The sequence below is a fragment of the Periplaneta americana genome, chromosome 6 (assembly GCF_040183065.1).
Source record: "Periplaneta americana isolate PAMFEO1 chromosome 6, P.americana_PAMFEO1_priV1, whole genome shotgun sequence".
In the NCBI taxonomy this organism is placed as follows: domain Eukaryota; kingdom Metazoa; phylum Arthropoda; class Insecta; order Blattodea; family Blattidae; genus Periplaneta; species Periplaneta americana.
The window spans coordinates 20021860-20042040 of NC_091122.1; the positions used below are offsets into that span (position 1 = coordinate 20021860).

General features: G+C 31.6%; 1 protein-coding gene across 2 annotated transcripts in view; it reads left to right on the forward strand.

The window, feature by feature from the left end:
• DCX-EMAP (Doublecortin-domain-containing echinoderm-microtubule-associated protein) overlaps window positions 1–11588 on the forward strand; it is a 137323-nt gene extending 125735 nt beyond the window's left edge. For both annotated transcript variants that reach the window (XM_069827721.1, XM_069827722.1), the window contains exons 16-18: window positions 3950–4045; window positions 6053–6167; window positions 6623–11588. In XM_069827721.1, coding sequence (XP_069683822.1) covers window positions 3950–4045; window positions 6053–6167; window positions 6623–6776 — 365 coding nt within the window. In that variant the 3' untranslated portion in view covers window positions 6777–11588. The remainder of the gene's footprint in view (window positions 1–3949; window positions 4046–6052; window positions 6168–6622) is intronic.
• Window positions 11589–20181: the final 8593 nt, after the last annotated feature.

Below are 20181 nucleotides of genomic sequence, written 5' to 3' on the forward strand. Positions count from 1 at the left end.
ATATATGATTATATTCACCTTATAATTATGTAGATACTGAAATCTACATTTAAAAAAAACATAAATATTAATATTTTTTCAGACAAGTGATATAATCAGAAATGTTTAATTATCAGTCACATAATTTTTTTGCAGATATTAAAGTATCATACTGAAAGTAAAGATCTAATTGCGAATCTAATTAGAATAAGAAGATCAGCAAACATAGGAACATCGCGAACAAATACCTTCACATATTTACATACACACTATTACTCATTTAACAAAAGTTGGAAAGAATTGCATGTCCAATAAATATTTCATAATGTTATGACCAGTTATTGAACAAATTAATGCTATAAGACGTAATGTTTAACTCAATTTGTTCATATGACAGCAACGTTTCTACCATTATTACTGTCACACTATATTTTCTTATCTTCTTTTTAATTTCATTCTCTAATTTCTATGTTACCTACAGTTACATCAACAATGGCAGAAGCAGAAACACATTTCGAATATTCAATCCAACAAAATATATTAAATTTACACCTAAATATACAATATACATAAATTTTCTAGTTCAAGAAATATGGATCTTTTACATGGAACCACAAATACGAAACAATTTAATTTATTGAATATTCCAAATTAATTTTAAACATAACTTTATCAACAAATTATCTTTTGAAAAGAAGACAGTGTATATCAGTTCAGTCATCATTTTTGTACTTTAAATTTTGTGACGCTGCTCTATATAAATTAAAATGGTAATAAAAAACATTTTAAAATAATTTTTCATCACAATTCATCACAACATTTCTATACCTGCTTCATACAAACCAAAGTGATAATAAGGAACAAAGAATGATATACTATAATTTTTGTATATCAAATTTTTATACTTCTCTATATCCGTATAATGTTTATAAACTGAAGTGGTAGTGACAAACATTTTTTTAAAATTACGTCTCATTTTTGTTATTTTATACATCTCTGTACTGATTTCTTATAACAACTTGTTATATTCTTCTGTTACATAATTGTTCAAATCCCAAATATGATCTCATTTACAGTAGGCTAATATTTAATGTTCAATAATTTATTTGATTAATATTCGCTGTACAATTTTTTTTACAATAACCTAAAGTTTAATTTTGCATTTACTATTATAGTAATATAATATTTTTTAAAGAAAAAGGAAACTTTATCATTCCATTAAGAATAAAAAAAAATACCACTTATTTTTTCTACTTTTATATACTGTATGTATTTCTATCACTTTCCAAATTCCTTGTGGCTATATTAAATTAGGTATTTTTCTGATTTTCTTCAATAATATTTTTTTGGAAAAAATTTCTGGATTTTAAATAGAAGCGTTTGAACAAATTTAATATATCATAAATCTGTATCTGACATCTTAGCACAGATAGAGGTATAGGACTTTATATGCTATCACGAAGTATGATAACATACAATAATTGTGTGTGATGCAATATTTTCAACCATAACACTTATGTCACATGATTAAGAAAAATATTTCAATTAGTGCATAAAGTATTCCAGAATAAATAAATTATATGTATATTATGTCATGTTTAATTTTCTAATGAGCAAATCAAACATTTCTTCTTTTATATTTCTAAGTTTTATTACACACAGCTCCCTTTCCCAGTGCTACATTTGATTTCCAAAAAAATTATAATAAATGTTATAATTGTTATATATTTTCAACATTAATTTACATTTTATTTTCCATTCCTTTAGCACACCGCAGAAACAAAGTCTTAGGATCAGTCTTAGAAACAGGTGCGGGATTCACACGATATAGTTCCATCTAGCCTTTAATTTACGTATGTTTTGTGTTATAATAAGTTTCTTAATAAATAAACTCACTCTCACAATTTAGGGAACACTTGTATAAAATTTGCTTTTAATTTTATTAGAGTTGTTAAATAAAAATTAATAAGTAATTAACATAAACTTCATCTTAAAATTCACTTGACATATTTTTCAAAATCATGCTGATCATTAATTTAACAATATTAATAGTAACTGTCCTGTGATGTCACTAGCTATAGCAATCGTAAACTTAGTACTATCAAGTACAGCTTGGATTGATGTGTACTTCTTACTGTGATATACAAAATAATTTAGAAATAGTTTGAATGTTTATTTAACGATTCGTGATCTATTGGGGAAAACTCTTTTTCTGCACACACACACGAGATTTTGAAGTTTTTTTTTTTTAAATAGAACTATTCATTATGAGTTTTATTAATTTATAATTTTGTCAAAAATAATTTCACATTTACATCTGACACAAAATTATTACTATTAACCTTTTCTATTTTTATTATCTGGAATAAATTATAATTATGTAACAGTAATGGAATTCAGTTTATTCAACCCTAAATTGATATTATACTGTATAATACTAAATATTATCTGAGAATTAAAAACAGAAAATAAACGTTTATTTAATAAAAAAATATATTTAAATCTTTATTTACTGTAAGCAATTAAATCTAGTCCTCTCTTTCTGCTTTCAAGTACCGGTACTATTAGAATTATATTCAAGTACACATCAAACTTGTAGTACAAAATATGATAAATAAATAAAATTGTTTGTTGCTGTAAATATCTCGTGCCCAAAAAAAATGCATTACCATACTCTGTTTTTTCAGTTTAAATGTATCTTAAACATTAATAATTTTAATAAGTTCCCAACAATAATTCCGTAAATCTCTTTATTTGAAAATAAAAATTACTGATAAATATTTCATTTCGAATGGATATTTTCTTGAATTCCTTTCAACAAAATAGTTCAATTACCAGTAAATCGAGATTATCGTGTCTTCACTGTTTGAGATATTATGGTAGTGGCTTTGTTATAATAAAATCTACAGCTTCAAACAGTCATATACCGGTAGTAAGCTGAAATTACACATTGCACTGCATGCTTTAAACAAACTTAGGTATTCAGTTTGAAAAACTATACAGAACTGGATAATGAGATTGACATGTTAAGAAATAGTTAAATCTTACTTCAGACTTCATAATTCTGAACAATTACATTTTAATCATTAATTTCATACCAATTCTCTAAGACTGAAATATAGATAAGCCCCCCTTTCCTGAAAGATCTAGCAAAGTAGTCAACCTACCATTTTAATAAGGCACTAATTAAAATTATAACAATAATAATACAGAAACAAGAATACAATATCTTAGTAGGCCTACCCATTCAACATCTTGTAAGGGTCATAAATAAAGTGAACAGCAGCTAATTCTAGTGAGGCATGTTCCTCTACTTCTCACTAAAATATTCTAGCAACATCTCTAAAAGCAGGTTTCTGTCATCCTCGGTGATCATAGGTTCAAAACCAACCAAAGACAAATAATTTTTAGGATAATAAAGCAAAACCTATGTCCGTGTTAGGCATTTACTGTACGTAAACGAACTTTGTGCCTAAATATAAGGGTTTCATGGCAAACTTCACTAATAATTACTCGATCACAACAAAAATCATCCCCTTACTCAATCCTCGCCTTTCAATCTACCATCAATGGCAATGAATTTCGTCTTGTAGGTTCCAAAAATGGAATTCTTCACACTGCAGTTCCAGAAGGTTATAAATGATAACCAGAAGTGAGGGCATTGGAAAAGCTAGGAAAAAGTTCACGAATTATGTAATGTCTTAGAATTATATAATAAAATATATTTGTCTCTCTCAATTATTAATATAGAGATTGTGAAATTATACGATCTGTATTTTAATACCACTACTATGGTACCGTAGGTATGTTTTAACTGATTCTGGAGTGTTTATATGATACTGCTCCAGGACACAGTTACATTGTACAACTTCAGCTATTTTATAATCTTGGAATAGGCCTTCAATAAATACAGAATTATGAATGAACCAATTATGACTCTAGTATTAAACTGTGACCTCATTATTTTCAGGGGATATAAAGAATGTGGTGACCGAGAAAAGTCCTATTGGGATGAAAGATGTTAAGTGGTATACTCACAATGCCACTGTTGGTTTCCTAGTAGCAGGTACTGTATCTATTCAAAGATAAAAATAGCATATAACAATTATACTTTTCTACTCTATATTTTCATAATTATTCACCTAGTTTGTATTATAATTAATAACACTAGACCACACTTAAAAAAAATGTTGCTCAAGTATGACTATTAGTTAATTTAATTTCTGAGAAGAAAATTACTAATGAGCTCGCATTGAAATCTCCCCTTAAACTGCACCCATTGTTTGATCTTCATAGCAGATAGACAAATAGGCGTGCAACAAAATTTATTGCTCATATTAACTGTAAGGTCGCAAAACTGAAATTTGAATAAAATATTTTAAAACAATTGAGTAGCCCCCGACTTTCAGTACATAGTGTTCACTAGCTGACAAGTTCGTTGAGTGCACGAGCTTTACTCATAACACGTGACAGACAAGGCATAATTATGTGGGAGAGGGTAACTCAACTACTCTCTCCAAGTGTACACAGTTCTTTCTTAAAGCAACATTCCATATAAGTTTTCACGCCCTTACAGTTGGGCCTAGTACGGGCAACTATTTCCTTTTTATATTGCTGTCTATTTGCTATGTAGATTTAAGAATATGCTTAATTTGAGGGGAGATTTTGACACAAGCTCATTAACGATTCCCTTATAAATTCATTGGTGGTGAATAGTTATATACTAGACCAACTATCTTCCAGAAGTAATTCAATTGCAAACACTTAATGAGCTTGTATCTACCTATGTAATGTGGAAGTAATCATAAGTACTGGTATTGTAAAATTAGCCAATATTGTTTATGTTACAAATTAACAATGGAAAGTCCATGTAATGAATCATTAAATCTAATTTTATGACAATATGCTTGGTTGGAAGAAATCTACATTAATTTTTTGCTACCTCATCAGTCTGAACCGATGAGACAAGAGAAAAGAATATTATGATCTTGAGAAAAGCTCGGATATGTAGACAAAACAAATTAAAACAAGCATGTAAATATATACGGTACAAAAATTTATTCTTTGGTAAGGGGACTGTTATAACAGCCCCTCCTTGTCGACAGCTCATATTTACCCGACATTAGATAAATTTGTCTGTAATGCCTGACAACATTCTGTTGACTTTTGCCAGGGAGATAGGGATGCAAGTTCTGCTGCCCAATTTTTTTTTATGATTCCATTCTCATCTGCCTTTTCTTTCAGCGGGGAGAACCAGAGTTTTTCCAATCTTTTTACTGTTCTTTTACTTCTGTATCATAATAATGGATCCATGTTTCGTCCATAGTTACAACATGATCCAAAAAGTTAGAAGAACCCTCTTCAAAATAGTGACAATGGGACTTTGAAATTGTCACTCTGAGTCATTTACGATCAAAGTTCAGACATTTAGGGATTCATTTCTCATATCCAAATCATGATATACAATGTGAAAGATGCGTTCATAAATTTTCAAAGTCTCTGACATACGTTTGATCCCAATTGATTGATACTTCAAAATCACGTCATGCATGGCATCGATTCTTTCTAGAGTGATCACAGAAACAGATCTTCCAAGATGGTATTCATCTCTGAACTCCGTTCTTCCCCTATTAAATTCTGCAATCCAATTTTTATGGTGACATATGAAGAACAATGATCCTTCAATGTATCCACTATATCAACATAAATTTCTTTGTCAGACAACCCTATCAAAAATAGGTACTTTATCATTGACGGATACTCAAATTTATAAATTGAATTTTTTTTGTCCGATATATTCTTTTTAAAGTTCACAAAATAGAATCAGCTAATCATTTGGTCACAAACATGGAGTAACTATTTAACAAATATCAGTAACTTACTCTTTTTCATGGTAACTGCTTTAGTTTTTGTTCATAACGAAGGTCCAGGGCTAATTAATATAAATACTCTTTAGTATGTGAACAGTATTATATTAATAATAACTTACTACTGTTGGAGGTAAATGATTGTCTAAACAAAAATATACTTCACATAATGTAGTAATCATAATAATTCATTAATTTCTGTGCAGGAATCTGGAATAATAGGTTCTATCCTATGGCTTCATTAATTGTATCAGCAAATCGCTCAGCTGCACACGATCTCTTAGTGATTGGAGATGCTGATGGGTATTTAAGGCTTTTCCGGTAAGTCTGAACTTGAATGGTACTGGTATTTTAATAGAACTTGTCTTGCAATAATGCCCAATTGATAGTGATAACAAAACCGTTAACTTGTAGTGGACTATGAGCTGGAAGTGGGGAAAAAACCCCTAAGAGACAACATGTTTTAAACCAGGAAACTCAACTATAGTATACTTAGTGTAGAATGATTTTGAATAAAGTTGAGGCCTTCTGGTATTTTATTTTTGTTTTTAATGATATAGCAATTACTGGAAATGACGAACGACTGTCTAACAGATTATTTTGTAACTATTTTGTGGGTCATCTGACGGAAGCTTATAGCATAGCTGCACACAGTGAAAGTATCTTGTTTAGTAGTAAGGAAATAAAACGGGCGCACTGTATGTTTAAGAATGACGTTTAGAAACTTACAACACTCATATAAAGATACTTAATGCTTGACATTTCTGTTCATATAGGTATCCATGCCTGAGCGCCAAAGCAGAGTACAATGAAGAGAAAGTGTACAGCATGCAAATAGCCACAGCTCGCTTCATGTACAACGATAAGAATGTCGTCACTGTAGGTGGTACTGATGCTACATTAATTCTGTGGGATGTTATTGATGATTAAGAAAATGATTGAACATTCTAAGACAACTGTTTTAAAATAAGTGAAAATCACACAAAGAATACTACACAAACATGTTTATTACAGTGTTATGTGTTGCTTATTTTAGATCATTTTTCGTAGAGTGAGATGAGAAAAAGACATTCTAAGTTGTAGTGTTAAAACTCAACTTCAAACTAAATCCAGTGTCTTTTGGTTTAGTTATTTTTTTATCTGCCTGTAACCAATCTAATTTGTACCATACGTCATTTATGGCATCAGGAATGGAGATATCTTCCATGGAAACATGTTTTAGTAATAATCGTGATGAAATATAAATAAATGATTTAATGGTGGAAATTGAATTAATTTCATCTCGGTAGACAATTTCGGATTACATCAATGTAATGAAATTAAATTATTAAATATTTACAATTCTGTAATCATGTTTCAGATATTTATAATGCTTGACAACATAATCTGTTTTAAATATATTACTTCTAAAATTACAGAAGAGGAGTTTAAATAAAATTTAAATTGTTATTTTTATAGAAAAATTCAGAAATTTATACACATAGATTTCCTAAACCTATGTTTCTAGCTGATGACATATTTCCAAATTTGAATGAACAATGGGTACTGGTACTTTAAATGCATTAAATGAAAATTACAAGATACCAGTACTGCTTGCAAATGAAATTACAGGATGAAATACGTTCATATTAAAAAAGATAAGCTCAGTGGTTATTCTTCTCACGAATAAGTGACCAAAGAATGATAGCGACTTGATACTAACTAGCTGCTTGCATCCTGCATTGGGATTAAAAATGCATTTTCTGTATCCATATCATATTATGTTGTATCCTTTTTATATATCAGTGATATATATTTTTGTTTTCCTTTTGTTCATTATGATATACATTTTAAAAGCTGCAAATATAAACATTCAGTACTGGTAATATATGTTATTACAGATGTGAAAGGTTAGTTAACTAAATTTGGTTGCAATACTATGTTCGCATCAATTACTAATTCTATTTCTGATTGGTTAATTTCATTCCATTATCACAATATACTTCTCAAAATGTGAGTATCCTTCGTATGTATTAAGAATGAAATTGTTTTCTTTAAAAGAATTATTTTGGTTTTATTTATAAATTGCTATTCATCAATAATTGTAATTAATAGAATCAGTTGATTTACATGCCTTGCAGAGGTCGACATTCAATAATTAAGTTAAATTAATGTTATCAAGGGTCAAGAGAAAAGTAAAACATCTTAAAATGTCTTTGTCCCACACCTGATGCAAAAGTACCACTGAACATATATTTTTTAAAAAGTACACATATGGGACAAAATGTAGTCGTACAGCAGAAGTAAAATATTTGGTACCAGTTCATCTTATTTTAAGTTCTGCAGTTTAGTCACATTTTCTGTTGTTATATACCGGTAATTGCTCATACCAGTACCTGTGTTAACAGGCTATATCCAGGAGAAACGTTAAAATACAATGTTGAATCAACTCTAAAAAAATTAACTTAAATGTTTCTTAAATTATTACACACATATTATGACAATCTGTCATATGAGTTGTGATAAGTGTAAATAAGGACGATTTGGCAGATGAGATAGATTTTTAATAAGTGCTTCAGTTGTAGTTGTAATTATATAAAATATAATCAGCATATGAAAAGTTATCAAGTTCATGTTCGCATTTCATTGTCAAGATTGTATTATTTGCAGAAACGAAGAGTGATATTTAAAATGATTTATAAATAAATTAGATAAAACACAATCAGTTATGTTATTAAAAAGCAACACACTTTCCAAAAGTATGTAATATGCTGCATATCTACGGTAAAGAACCAAACTGCCATTTGATAGTTGTGTGTATATATGTGCGTGTATGTGTATAAACTGTATAAACATATCCATCTGGAAACCAGTGGTGAACTTTCTTAATAGGAATGTAGTGGATAGTTAGACAATGCATTTTACATAAACATCAAAGTTAATAAAATATTGAAGAGAACATTCGTTGTCACATAATATGCCCAATTATTTTTGAGTCAGAATGGGGGCATGATTATTCTACGATAACGTAATGGTAATGTATTACCATTAGGAGTTAATGATAATATATTTAATATAATTTTTCTTCTATTTGTAGTTAGTACAATACACAGTTCTAAGCAGTAATTGTAATATTGTACATAGTTTAATTATAATTAGTCTTCGTAGTAAGGCACTATTATGTTTTCACACTAACATATCATAAATGGGAATTGCTAAGATCCACATTTGATAGAGATTGTATTGGATTGTGGAAAACTAGACAAGAAATTGTGAAATTGTCGCAGTAACCATTAATTTCCGTTCATAAAGTGAAATTATTTCGTGCCGTTTTCGATGGTGTAGTAGTTAATGTGCTTGTCACTGAACCTGAGGTCCGCGGATCGAAAGCCAGTCAAGGACAATGGATTTTTAAGGCAATAAAATTACCATTACTCATTTCGGAAGGGAAGTGAAGCTAAAAAGAAAACCGTATAGTTGATATTGGGCAACAAAGATATTTGTGCTTACAAGAAATCAATAGGCTATCATACAACGAGGATAAACCATCACTCCAAAAGTAATCTATATCAAAATCTAACACAGAATGTTCTATTGGCTTTCAAGAACCCACCTTCAATATATAGTGTCTTTATAGCCTACCACGAGAAACAGAAGTTTTCTTCAAGATAAACAGCGGACACTTAAAAGTTTTTAATGATTAATCATTATGGAATTATTATAAACAAGGAAGATATTTAAATAATTTCAAGGGAAAAATTGTTCCGGGGCTAGGTATCGATCCCGGGACCCTTCACTTAGCGCGCGAATGCTCTACCGACCCCTGGGATAGCTCAGTTGGTAGAGCATTCGTGTGCTAAGTGAAGGGTTCCGGGATCAATACCCGGCCCCGGAACAATTTTTCCCTTGAAATTATTCAAGCCTGCTTCACAGGGAGCTTCTGCCTGAAAGCCAGATTTGCATAAGGAAGATATTTGTTGTGGACTATATACCGCTCCACAGATCTAACGTATCATTCATACTGCGGATTTGGACATTGAACCAGTGTTACTGCCAATAGAAAAAAAAAACCTTTCTAAATGGATTCTTTTGGGCTGCTTGGTTTGCAGGTGGGATTAAAGGGCTTACATGTACACCTTCGAGGGTAAAAAATATTGATTTTTCATTTTTCTTAAATTAATTTAATATAACCTCTTAGTTTCATATCTGTGATAAAAATGTTAATATACGGTATCTATAAAATTGACCAAGTTATGCATAAAATGTCCTCCCATACCAACAGAATACCAGACGCAATCTGTATCGCTCATTTTCTCATACATATACCTTCGAGGACAAAAAAATTGATTTTTCATTTTTCTTATAGTAGGCCTACTTTAATATGAACTTTTCGCTTTATATCTGAGAAAGAAATTTAAAAATATCAATAAAATTAACCAAGTTATACATTAAAATGTTCTGCCATGTAAACACAATACCAGCCAGGAATGTAATTGTATTGCTCATTTTCTCAAAACTCTATTTTTAAAAACTGTTTAAATAATATCTTCCACAATTTTTTAGATAACTGCGTGAAATTTTGCATGGCCCCTTTTCTTAGTAAGATCAACAAACTGTAGCTGTCTTTAACTTATCTTTAACAGAAGTTGAATAATAATAATAATAATAATAATAATAATAATAATAATAATAATAATAATAATAATAATAATAATAATAATAATAATAATAATGAAAATTTTATTAAAAGTTTAATATATGCAGAATTTTTTTTCCTCTTGCAATGAAGATATTCTAACTGTTCAGCCAAGGTTGTTAATATGAATGTTACCTTTAAGACAAAAAAATGAATTACTAAATAATATTAAAAACCATGAGTGTAATTTTTTTAATAGCAGTTTGGTTTAAATTGCAAAATTAAAATTCACAATGTAGGCAAATATTTTTTTTTCTTTTAGATCGAAGAGAAATTTCCAGATATTCGGCATATAAAACTTAATCAAAATAGGGCTTAAGGGCATGGAGGAATAAAATTCATAAAACATATACCGGTACCATACATTTTTAAAGGTGGAAGGTGCATGTAACCCCTTAACAAGTAATACATGAAGTAGAGCAAAAAACGTCGCAAATATGGTTGGATTTCACTCACATATATTTTCAGAGTCCATTTGCAGTGAGAATCAATGAACTGAAGAAAATTTGTAGACATAAGTTATAGCATAGTTATCTTATATAACGTAGATCACAACCCACAGTATATCTGGAGAGCAGTGAACAACTTAACATAAATGCGTTCATTTTTACACAGACCTATGGCATGCATGGTTAATTAGATGCCACCAATTTTACATTACTAAAAATAGAGATATAACAACAGTTATAAATAAGAATGTGAACTTTATAATAATTTACAAATTGAAGATCAACTAGCATAGAAGGATGCTTCAGTAACATTGAAACCTCCACACAAAGTAGAAAGAAGAAGTCGGTCGCTTCAGTTTGAAAGTGGATCATGGCTGCAGAAAAAATATACTCCAACTGATAAATGTATGTTATGCAAAGACTCAGTTAAAGTGGAGAATAATGTGCAAAGGATTTGGAAGTGACAACATTGCTGAACTCTACTAAAAAGAAAATATTGCAGATCACCTGCTCCTCATGCCATTAGACAATAACAATACAACAACTTTACAATATTTAATTTCATCAGTTGTCACATTTTTTTTAATCTAATGTGAACAATCTAAAGTTTACCCATATGAGGCCACGGACATCTAGCAGTTTGAAAATTTATCTTAATTTTGCTTCATTTTTTTATCTCGAAGATACCCAAATTATTTTTGTCTATCGATGTATTAGACAAAAACTGAGAATATTCTGAAATTTCCATATACTTTTCATATGCTAGAACTATAACGTATTATGTTCCACTGATTATTTATTCTTCACACCCTTCCTCTTAAGTAATATTTAATCAAATGACAATGTGAAATACAGTGTTTTTCAGTGACTTTGTTACAAACCTTTAGGGGTAATAGAGTTAATCAATATGAACAATAAAATTTTCATGTATGAACCTATGTCCACAATCATTCCGTTTGGTAAATGTAAGCTTATGTGTGTGCTAACCAGTCTAAGTAACATTGGAGGGCCATGGTAAAGTAAATACTTTTATTTTCTTTTATGTATACCATGATATTGCAATGGTGATGTTTGTAAAGATAAAGTTCATGCAGAACAGGTATAGAACCTTGTTTACAGTGTACATTAAAATAGCCATCTGACATCGAACTCGTGGACAGTGCACTGAAACCTCATCTCAGTTTAAATGTAGCTGTCCTTTTTGTATGATCTTAGGCTTATTTGGGTATGTACATACAATAATTTAGGTCTCTTTAGTTTCTTCTTATCATGGAAAGACTCACATTAAGGTAACTTGCTGAAATACATTTCAATTGTGGAAGAGCAAGTGGAAAGGGAAGAAAAGCTGCAAGGCGTTATCATGCAAAGAATCATTTACAATTCCAGCTAGCTTGTACCATATTCTTGAGAACTCACAGTTTGCAGAAAAGGGAGCTACAAACCAAACTTTAGAAGCTGGTTGGCCATACTGACTACACAAGCCAAGACTTGTAACTACCAAACGGAACATTTCCGGACATACTGATCACCTCTATCAACCCTAAAATTTGTATCGAAGTCACTAAAACACCCTGTATATATCTTTTAAAATAGCATGAAAGGGTTGGGATGTACAAAATTCGCCAATCAATCGATTGAATGTAGATTACAGGTTTCCATTTCTAATAGATTGAAATATTTTGTACAGATATGGAATTAAAATTTGGAATGAGTCTTGATGGGAGTCTACCTGTATGTAGGCAACAATTTTGCACGACTGTCCACAAGTAGCATATAAGGGGCTCTTGTTTACTGCACATGTAGTGTGTTGTAAGCGAAATATACAATAAGAGAGCTCCAAATTTTATTTCTGTATCTGTACATACAATCATGTAGGTCACAATAATACTGGTGCATTGTGTGCACTCAATATTGCAAATTTTCTTAAAAAGAACCTATGCTATTTCACAATTCCTTGTCATAACTAGTGAAAGAATTTTAGTATAGTTTTTTATTCTATTTACATTCTATTGAATATAAAACTTTTTCTGGTATGTATATTGAATGTAACTGAAGAATCGAGTTCCGAAAAAGAAGTCTTTGTCGTTAAAATTATTAAAAAAAAAAACAATAGCTTATAACAGACTGACTGTTGGGGGATCACTAAACTTCAAAGGAACGTGGTGCTTTGCAGTTGTGTTTCTTCAGTAAACAGTTAGTAATGAACTGCTGTAAGAATAATTGATGAGAAACCATATACCGTACTGATTTTTAGCATCCAATACAACAAATAAGTTTAAAGCAATGAAAATGCACCACACACATTTTTTCATTACACGTATCATTAATAGTCATGAAAAAAGACTGTCTAAACACAGTGCAATAATGATGATGATAATAATAATAATATTATTATTAATAATAATAATAATAATAATAATAATAATAATAATAATACGCGGACATTTATTACGGCATGTACTCGAAAATATTTTATTCATACAAACTAATTTTCCAAATGTATCGTTTCAAGAAGGTCGTATTATGTATTATTTACAAAATAGAATTTAATGGTAGACCTGTGTTTTATATTGAAAAGTTTGAGAAAACCTTCGGAAAAGATAATCATGTTGTAGAATAGATATTTATGTTACGTCTTTTTTTTACGTTAGAAAACTGAATATTTCATATATATGACAATTTTAGAATTATATTAAATAGACATTTAAGTCATTTATGTTACTAACTGATCTAATGACGTGCTCCATAGAATAACTTGAGCTAATATAACATTTACAAAATAAATTCGCCTACAAAAGAAAACAAAACTTAGCAAAAAAAACTGCAGTAGCCTCTACATAATTTTTCAATGTTATAAAAAATTGTGTCAGCAAGGGAATATATTATTAATAATTTCAGACTTGGGATATAAATGCAATTTAGTTCATTTTGTGATATTACGAATGCGATTCCAAATTTTTATTTAAACTGGGCTGAATAAATGATGTCAACAATGGTCCCGTGAAGATTCAGTATCAGAGGAGATTCTAAAAGAGGAAAGCCTGAGAGCCTAAAAGAGAGGATCAGTGAAACAAAAACTTGTAGAAAAATGTAAACTGTTGGAATAAAATAAATAAATTAAAGCTTTTATTAATTCCATTGCAATATTTTATGTTCCAAATTAGCTACTAATAAATTCATTATTATGCCACTGGGTTAATATTATAACAAAAAAGTATGCAAATAATCGACTGTCATAATTGCTGTACATACATAATGACGTTCTAGTATTTATTCAGATGTTCGTGGTTAGAAGGTTAACAACAATAAATGTCTACAAAAAAAAAGTACGTACTTTAATTTATAGATTCACAAATAAAAAGCTTTAACTCTACGTCTATGAAATGAAACGCTCTTACTGAACTGTTATCTCTGATAATAGTTGGTAAAAATGAGTGTGGTGTTTTTTCAGCACATAAAAATATGCCAGAAGGTAAACACAACAAAAGTCACATACATTTTTAATCCTTTGTTCCTGAAGGTACTCAAGTAAATTTCTATGAAAATATGCTTAAATGTAAGGTTTTTACTGTGGACCAGAAATAAATTTATATAGGAGATTTCTTAACTTGCAAGAGTTACTGGTGATGAGTATAAAAGATTTTAAATTTTATCTCACAGTATCTCTAGTAAGCTGTTATATAACAACAAAATACATGGTGAGATAATATAATTTAAGAAAAGAGAGGAAATGTTTGGAAATGAGAGATATTTCATCTTCGCTTACCCTTATAATTAACCTTTTCAAAATGACAGCAAAATTGCAATAGTCTAATTTCATTAAGTCATTGTAAAGATGTTATGTATCAAGTAAGATTTTCAGGCATATGCAATTTTATCATTCATATGTAAATAAGATATGTCTAAACATTTTCATTCCTACATGTTTCGGAAATAAAATACTCATTCCATGTAACACTAGAATTCGTCAAGAATTGTTATAAACTGGTGAGTAACCATATTATTGCTATACCTTCCAATCCTCAACTTACTGAAGAATTAGTACCGTGCAATTTTTAAGTTTTCTGTAATTACAACCAAGACCGAAAAAATGTGATGCAGTCTTTTTGTAGCACACTATTACTGAAAACAAAACAAAAAAATCCCTCATCTACTGGTACAGGTACATTTCCTTACTAATAATTATTAATCTCTATGCAGAACCAAATGAGTACAATGGTGCTTATTACCATAGGTTAGACTAACATAGACCTCCTCCTCTTTCTTGTGAGAAAGTGTATGTGTATGTATCCCTGCATGTTAATTCATTCATTTTAACAAAGCATTTTGCTCTCTATCCGGAAAGCATCCAGAAAAAATATTATCACTTTATCCTATCACTCGCCACATGTTTTGTAATGTATGCCAACTGAAAATCATTACACAAAAGTTTTAAAATGTGGGCAAAACAACCTATATAATATATCATAAATAGGACCAAAATTCTTTTTATGTTCTACGATTTGACGTATTTTGGATAGATTTTTTGCATTATTTGTGACAAAAGATTTTAAGCTACATTACACTTTACTTTTGCCTCACAATTTTCAATGCTGTTGCTTGTCATTTCATCTGAATATGGTAACCAGAAAAGTTGTCAAATATGTCTACCAAGTACACATAATCTTTTTTGGTTGTTATTTTTACACAACTGGCTCAATGTGAACATTTGACCACCCATCAAATCATAGACATACAGTTTAATTTCCAATCATTTTTTTATTTTTCCACTCCTAAAACGGAATTTAACAGAGTTGGCCTACCACTTATTTTTTTCGAGTAAAAGCCGGACGAAGGTCATATATTCGAGTGTAGGCTTTCACGGCTGGCGTCAATAGGAGAAAAGTTTTTCGGACTATCAGTCTGTGGTCTGTTGGGTGTGTGACCAAACGTTTCGTTCACTGCTGTGGTGACACATGCAGCAGAACCAGCCGCACCAATACTCTACACCACTGAAGATGTTCACTGCAGCAGTGAACGAAACGTTTGGTCACACAACCAATGGACCAGCGCCTGATAGCCTGAAAAACTTTTCTCTCTGGATGAAGGTCCTTCATTAATTTTATACACTGGAGTTGCTCCACAGTTCTGATGCAGAGTTATTGGCATGTATGTATAAAACTTGCAACTTGATGATCCAGGCTTTATATGCAGTAATGGTAGATAGTTCTAATAAAATAGATACCAGTATCTAAAGAAATGTTCCTTTTAGAGATAACATTTTGGTTAGTAGCTATTTCGTGGAATGTATCGCTCAATTATGGTGGAGATCTAGGATGGGGAGACTGATGACGGATGTGTGACATCAATTACTTGCCTATATTGTAAATATTTAACGTATGCTGGTAGGCCTGTTTTTTCCGTTATCTATCAGGCACTCTACGTTATATTACATAGAATGTATGTTGCGAACGGTTTCTTGCCTATGAATGATGCAATGAATTGTTTTTCAGGTAGTATCGTAGCATGAATATACAGTAGTTATTTGGCAAAAAGATATCCAGAAATCTTAATTTTTCGTATTGCTTGAAGTTTACTCGTAAATGTAATGAAGACTATTTTTGAAGAGTGAAGAGGAGCAAGTGGTTATTTGGTGGTAGGCCTACTGATAAAGATAAGTCCTGTACTAAAGTGTTTTCCATTACGAGAAATAACCTTTGCCCCTTCGCGAAATATTAGGCATTTATGAGATAACCTTTACAAAGGCGCAGGTAAAATTAATTCGGACAGGTTATTTATTTCTTAATGTCGTCGTGTTTATTTTCTCAATTCATGTTCAAAGTGTCGCGATCAGTTGAAGTTCGCTGGAGATTATCTGAAGTTCTACTTGATGTTTTAACCATTTAAAGTAGTACAGATACTCGCAACATAGGCTCACATTAATTAATAATGACCACCGGCGGTAGCGCGTTTGCCTACTGATCCGGAGTTGCTCTCGGACGTGGGTTCGATCCCCGTTTGGGCTGATTACCTGATTGGGTTTTACAGACGTCTTCCCCAACTGTAAGGCGAATGCCAGGTAATCACATTGCGAATCCTCGACCTCATCTCGCTATCACCAATTCCATCGACGCTAAGTAACCTAATAGTTGATATAGCGTCGTTAAATAACCGACCTAAAAATAATACTTAACGAAAATATCACGCACGTCATAAAACAATATAGGCCTATGTATTGTTACATAAGCAAAACTCAAACTAATCGGTAACTTGCATTTTACACTTTCATTTAATTATATTATCGTATCAATACAAGCTTTCCATACAAAGTAGCAAAAATCAGTGTTCGTTTAATAATTACATACCGTACAATATTATTGCTCTAAGGCAATTAAAAGACTTAAGCCTTACCTCGGGAGAAATTAGTGTGTTGTATTTCTTCTTTCTTCCATGCTGAATACAGGAAATAGCACTAGTACCTGTGCTAGTACCATATAGGTTCCCCATTTTACACACTTCACCAAATGAATACAACTTACTGTAAATCACAGCTGTAAAAATTAAATTTTGATAGTACTTATAACCTAACAGAAATGGACATTATCCTTGAAAGATTAGTTTCTGAGCAGCCTATATTCACACTTATTAATTCGCGGCCAAATTTAAACACTTTGAACTACCGCTATACGTACCAAGAATACCATATCACGAGTCTAGTATATACAGTCACGAAGCTTGAGTTGTGAGGGTGCTAGGAACAAAAGACTGTGCCAGTACTATTTCGCATTGTCTGTAATGAGGCGATATTAGCGATCCTAGTGGTTAGCAACTATCTACGGATGCATATTTACTACGTATTGAGCTTCGTGACTGTATAAAGCTTACTAGACTGTGGTATCACTATTGTTTTTTACTTTGACGGTGACCTCCAAAGACAGTTCCTAGAACTCGAAACAAGAGTATGACGGCATGAGGTAAAATCAGTAAGAATTTTCCTCTGGTTCTCCCCTCGAGCTCAGCATATGCAATGTGGGGCACATGGTGTGAATAGACAAATAATATATACAGGCGGATGCCCAAGTCCTCATGCACAAATTCAAGTCTCAGATATGGAAAAATGGAAGAAATATGACTGAGAATATAAGAATAACGGGAAGACAAGGAGAACAAGGGGGAAAAGATAAATATAAGGAGAACAAAGCGAATACAAGGGGAACACAAGGAAAACAAGGGGAATACAAGAACAATGGAAATAGAAGGAGAATAATGGGAATGCAAGGAGGACAAGAGTAAAACAAGGAAATTAAAGGGAAGGCCAGGAGAACAAGGGGAATACAAGACGAATGAGGGGAATACAAAAAGAACAAAGGGAATACAAGGAGAACATTGGGAATACAAAGACAATGGGAATGCAAGGAAAATAAGGAAGGCCAAGGAGAAGAGGAATAAAAGAGAATGACGCGAATACAAGGGGAACACAAGGAAAATAAGGGAAATACAAGAAGAACATGAGGAATAGAAGGAGAATGGGAATGCAAGGAGGACAAGGGTAAAACAAGGAGATTAAAGGGAAGGCAAGGATAACAAACGAAATAGGAGATGAAGGGGCACATAAGGAGAACAATGGGAATACAAGACGAATAAGGGGAATACAAGGAGAACAAGGGAATACAAGAAGAACAAGGAGAATAGAAGGACAAGACGAGAACAAGAGGAAGACAATGAGGACAAGGGGAATGGAAGGAGAACAAGGGGAACACGAGGATAAGGAAAATCCAAAGAGAAGGGAGGTAGTTACATTTTTATATGATGTTCAATTCCCAAGTTAGCTCCCCCCACCATACCTAACGAAGAGAAAGATGTTGAAATAAAAGTCGGTCTTGGTAGCGCAGTTGGTATAGTGCTGTGCTCGAGGTTGCGGGTTCGATCCTGGCCCAGGTCAATGGCATTTAAGTGTGCTTAAATGCGACAGGCTCATGTCAATAGATTTACTGGCATGTAAAAAAAAATTCCTGCGGAACAAAAAAAATTATTATTTAACGAAACTCGCAATTGCAGAGGTTATATCAGCATCACCGGTGTGCCAGAATTTTGTCCCGCAGGAGTTTTTTACTTTCAAAGGTGAATAAATTCTGCAGTTGAAAGAATTCTTAAATAAAAGAATATTGCTATTACTAATACTACATCTTACACTGAATATAATATAGTTAGTCAAACATTATTGAGCACACTCTGAAAATCATTCAGTATCTGTTGATCTGGGGTTGCACTCGGGCATGAGTTCGATTTCTAATTAGGCTGATAAGCTGGTTGACTTTTGACGTAGAACTAAGTCTTTGTATTCAGCAATGTAGGTCGCCAACAGCTCAGTAACGTTGTACAAAAAACGTGTTACAATAGAATCGCTTACAACTTTTAAACATATAAACATAGCAAAACTATAGATGTACCATTGTGTCGACATAAGTATCCTGTAATGGTAATCATCTACACAAAATCAGTCAGATCCTCAAGACGAGTGGGGCAAAGTGTGCCTTGAAAACAGAGTTCTGGCAGACATTTTTTTGGGCACAACTCCATGGTATCTGAACCAATCCAGCTGTTGCTGTGTCTATCAATCGAGCATGATGAGATTAACTAAATGAACGCGAAAAAAAATAATCTAGTTATTTAAGTTTTGTTATAAAAACTTTGTGTTAAATTGAAACTAAGTTGGTAATTTATTTCAGTTGACTAGTTTCGGCTTCACTGTTAGTCATCTTCAGAACTAGTAAACTAAGGTAAATGATCAACTTACTTTTAATTTAACATCAACTAAGGGAAATTACGAGTTTAGTTTCAATTTAACATCAACTAACGTAAATTACCAACCAAGTTTCAATTTAACACAAGAAAGTAGTTTTTATAACAAATCTTAAGTAATATTAATTATTAGAAATGCATAATTAAGATGAATAATCTGGTATAAATTCTGTGGATCAGCGCAAGAACTCTGCAACCCTCACATAACTAGTTCTGAGAAAATCGATATTAAAGAAAATTGTAAGCATACATAATGGTAATGCTGTATGTTGTCACCTCTCTTCTACCTTTAAAGTGGATACTTACAGGGTGTGAATTAATGGGGGTTTGGGGAGAATTTCCCCCCTGTTGGAAAGTTATCCCCCTCTTATAAATTCATATTAACATCCCTGCCAGGGATAACTTCTATCTCCCCCTCACAAAATATAAT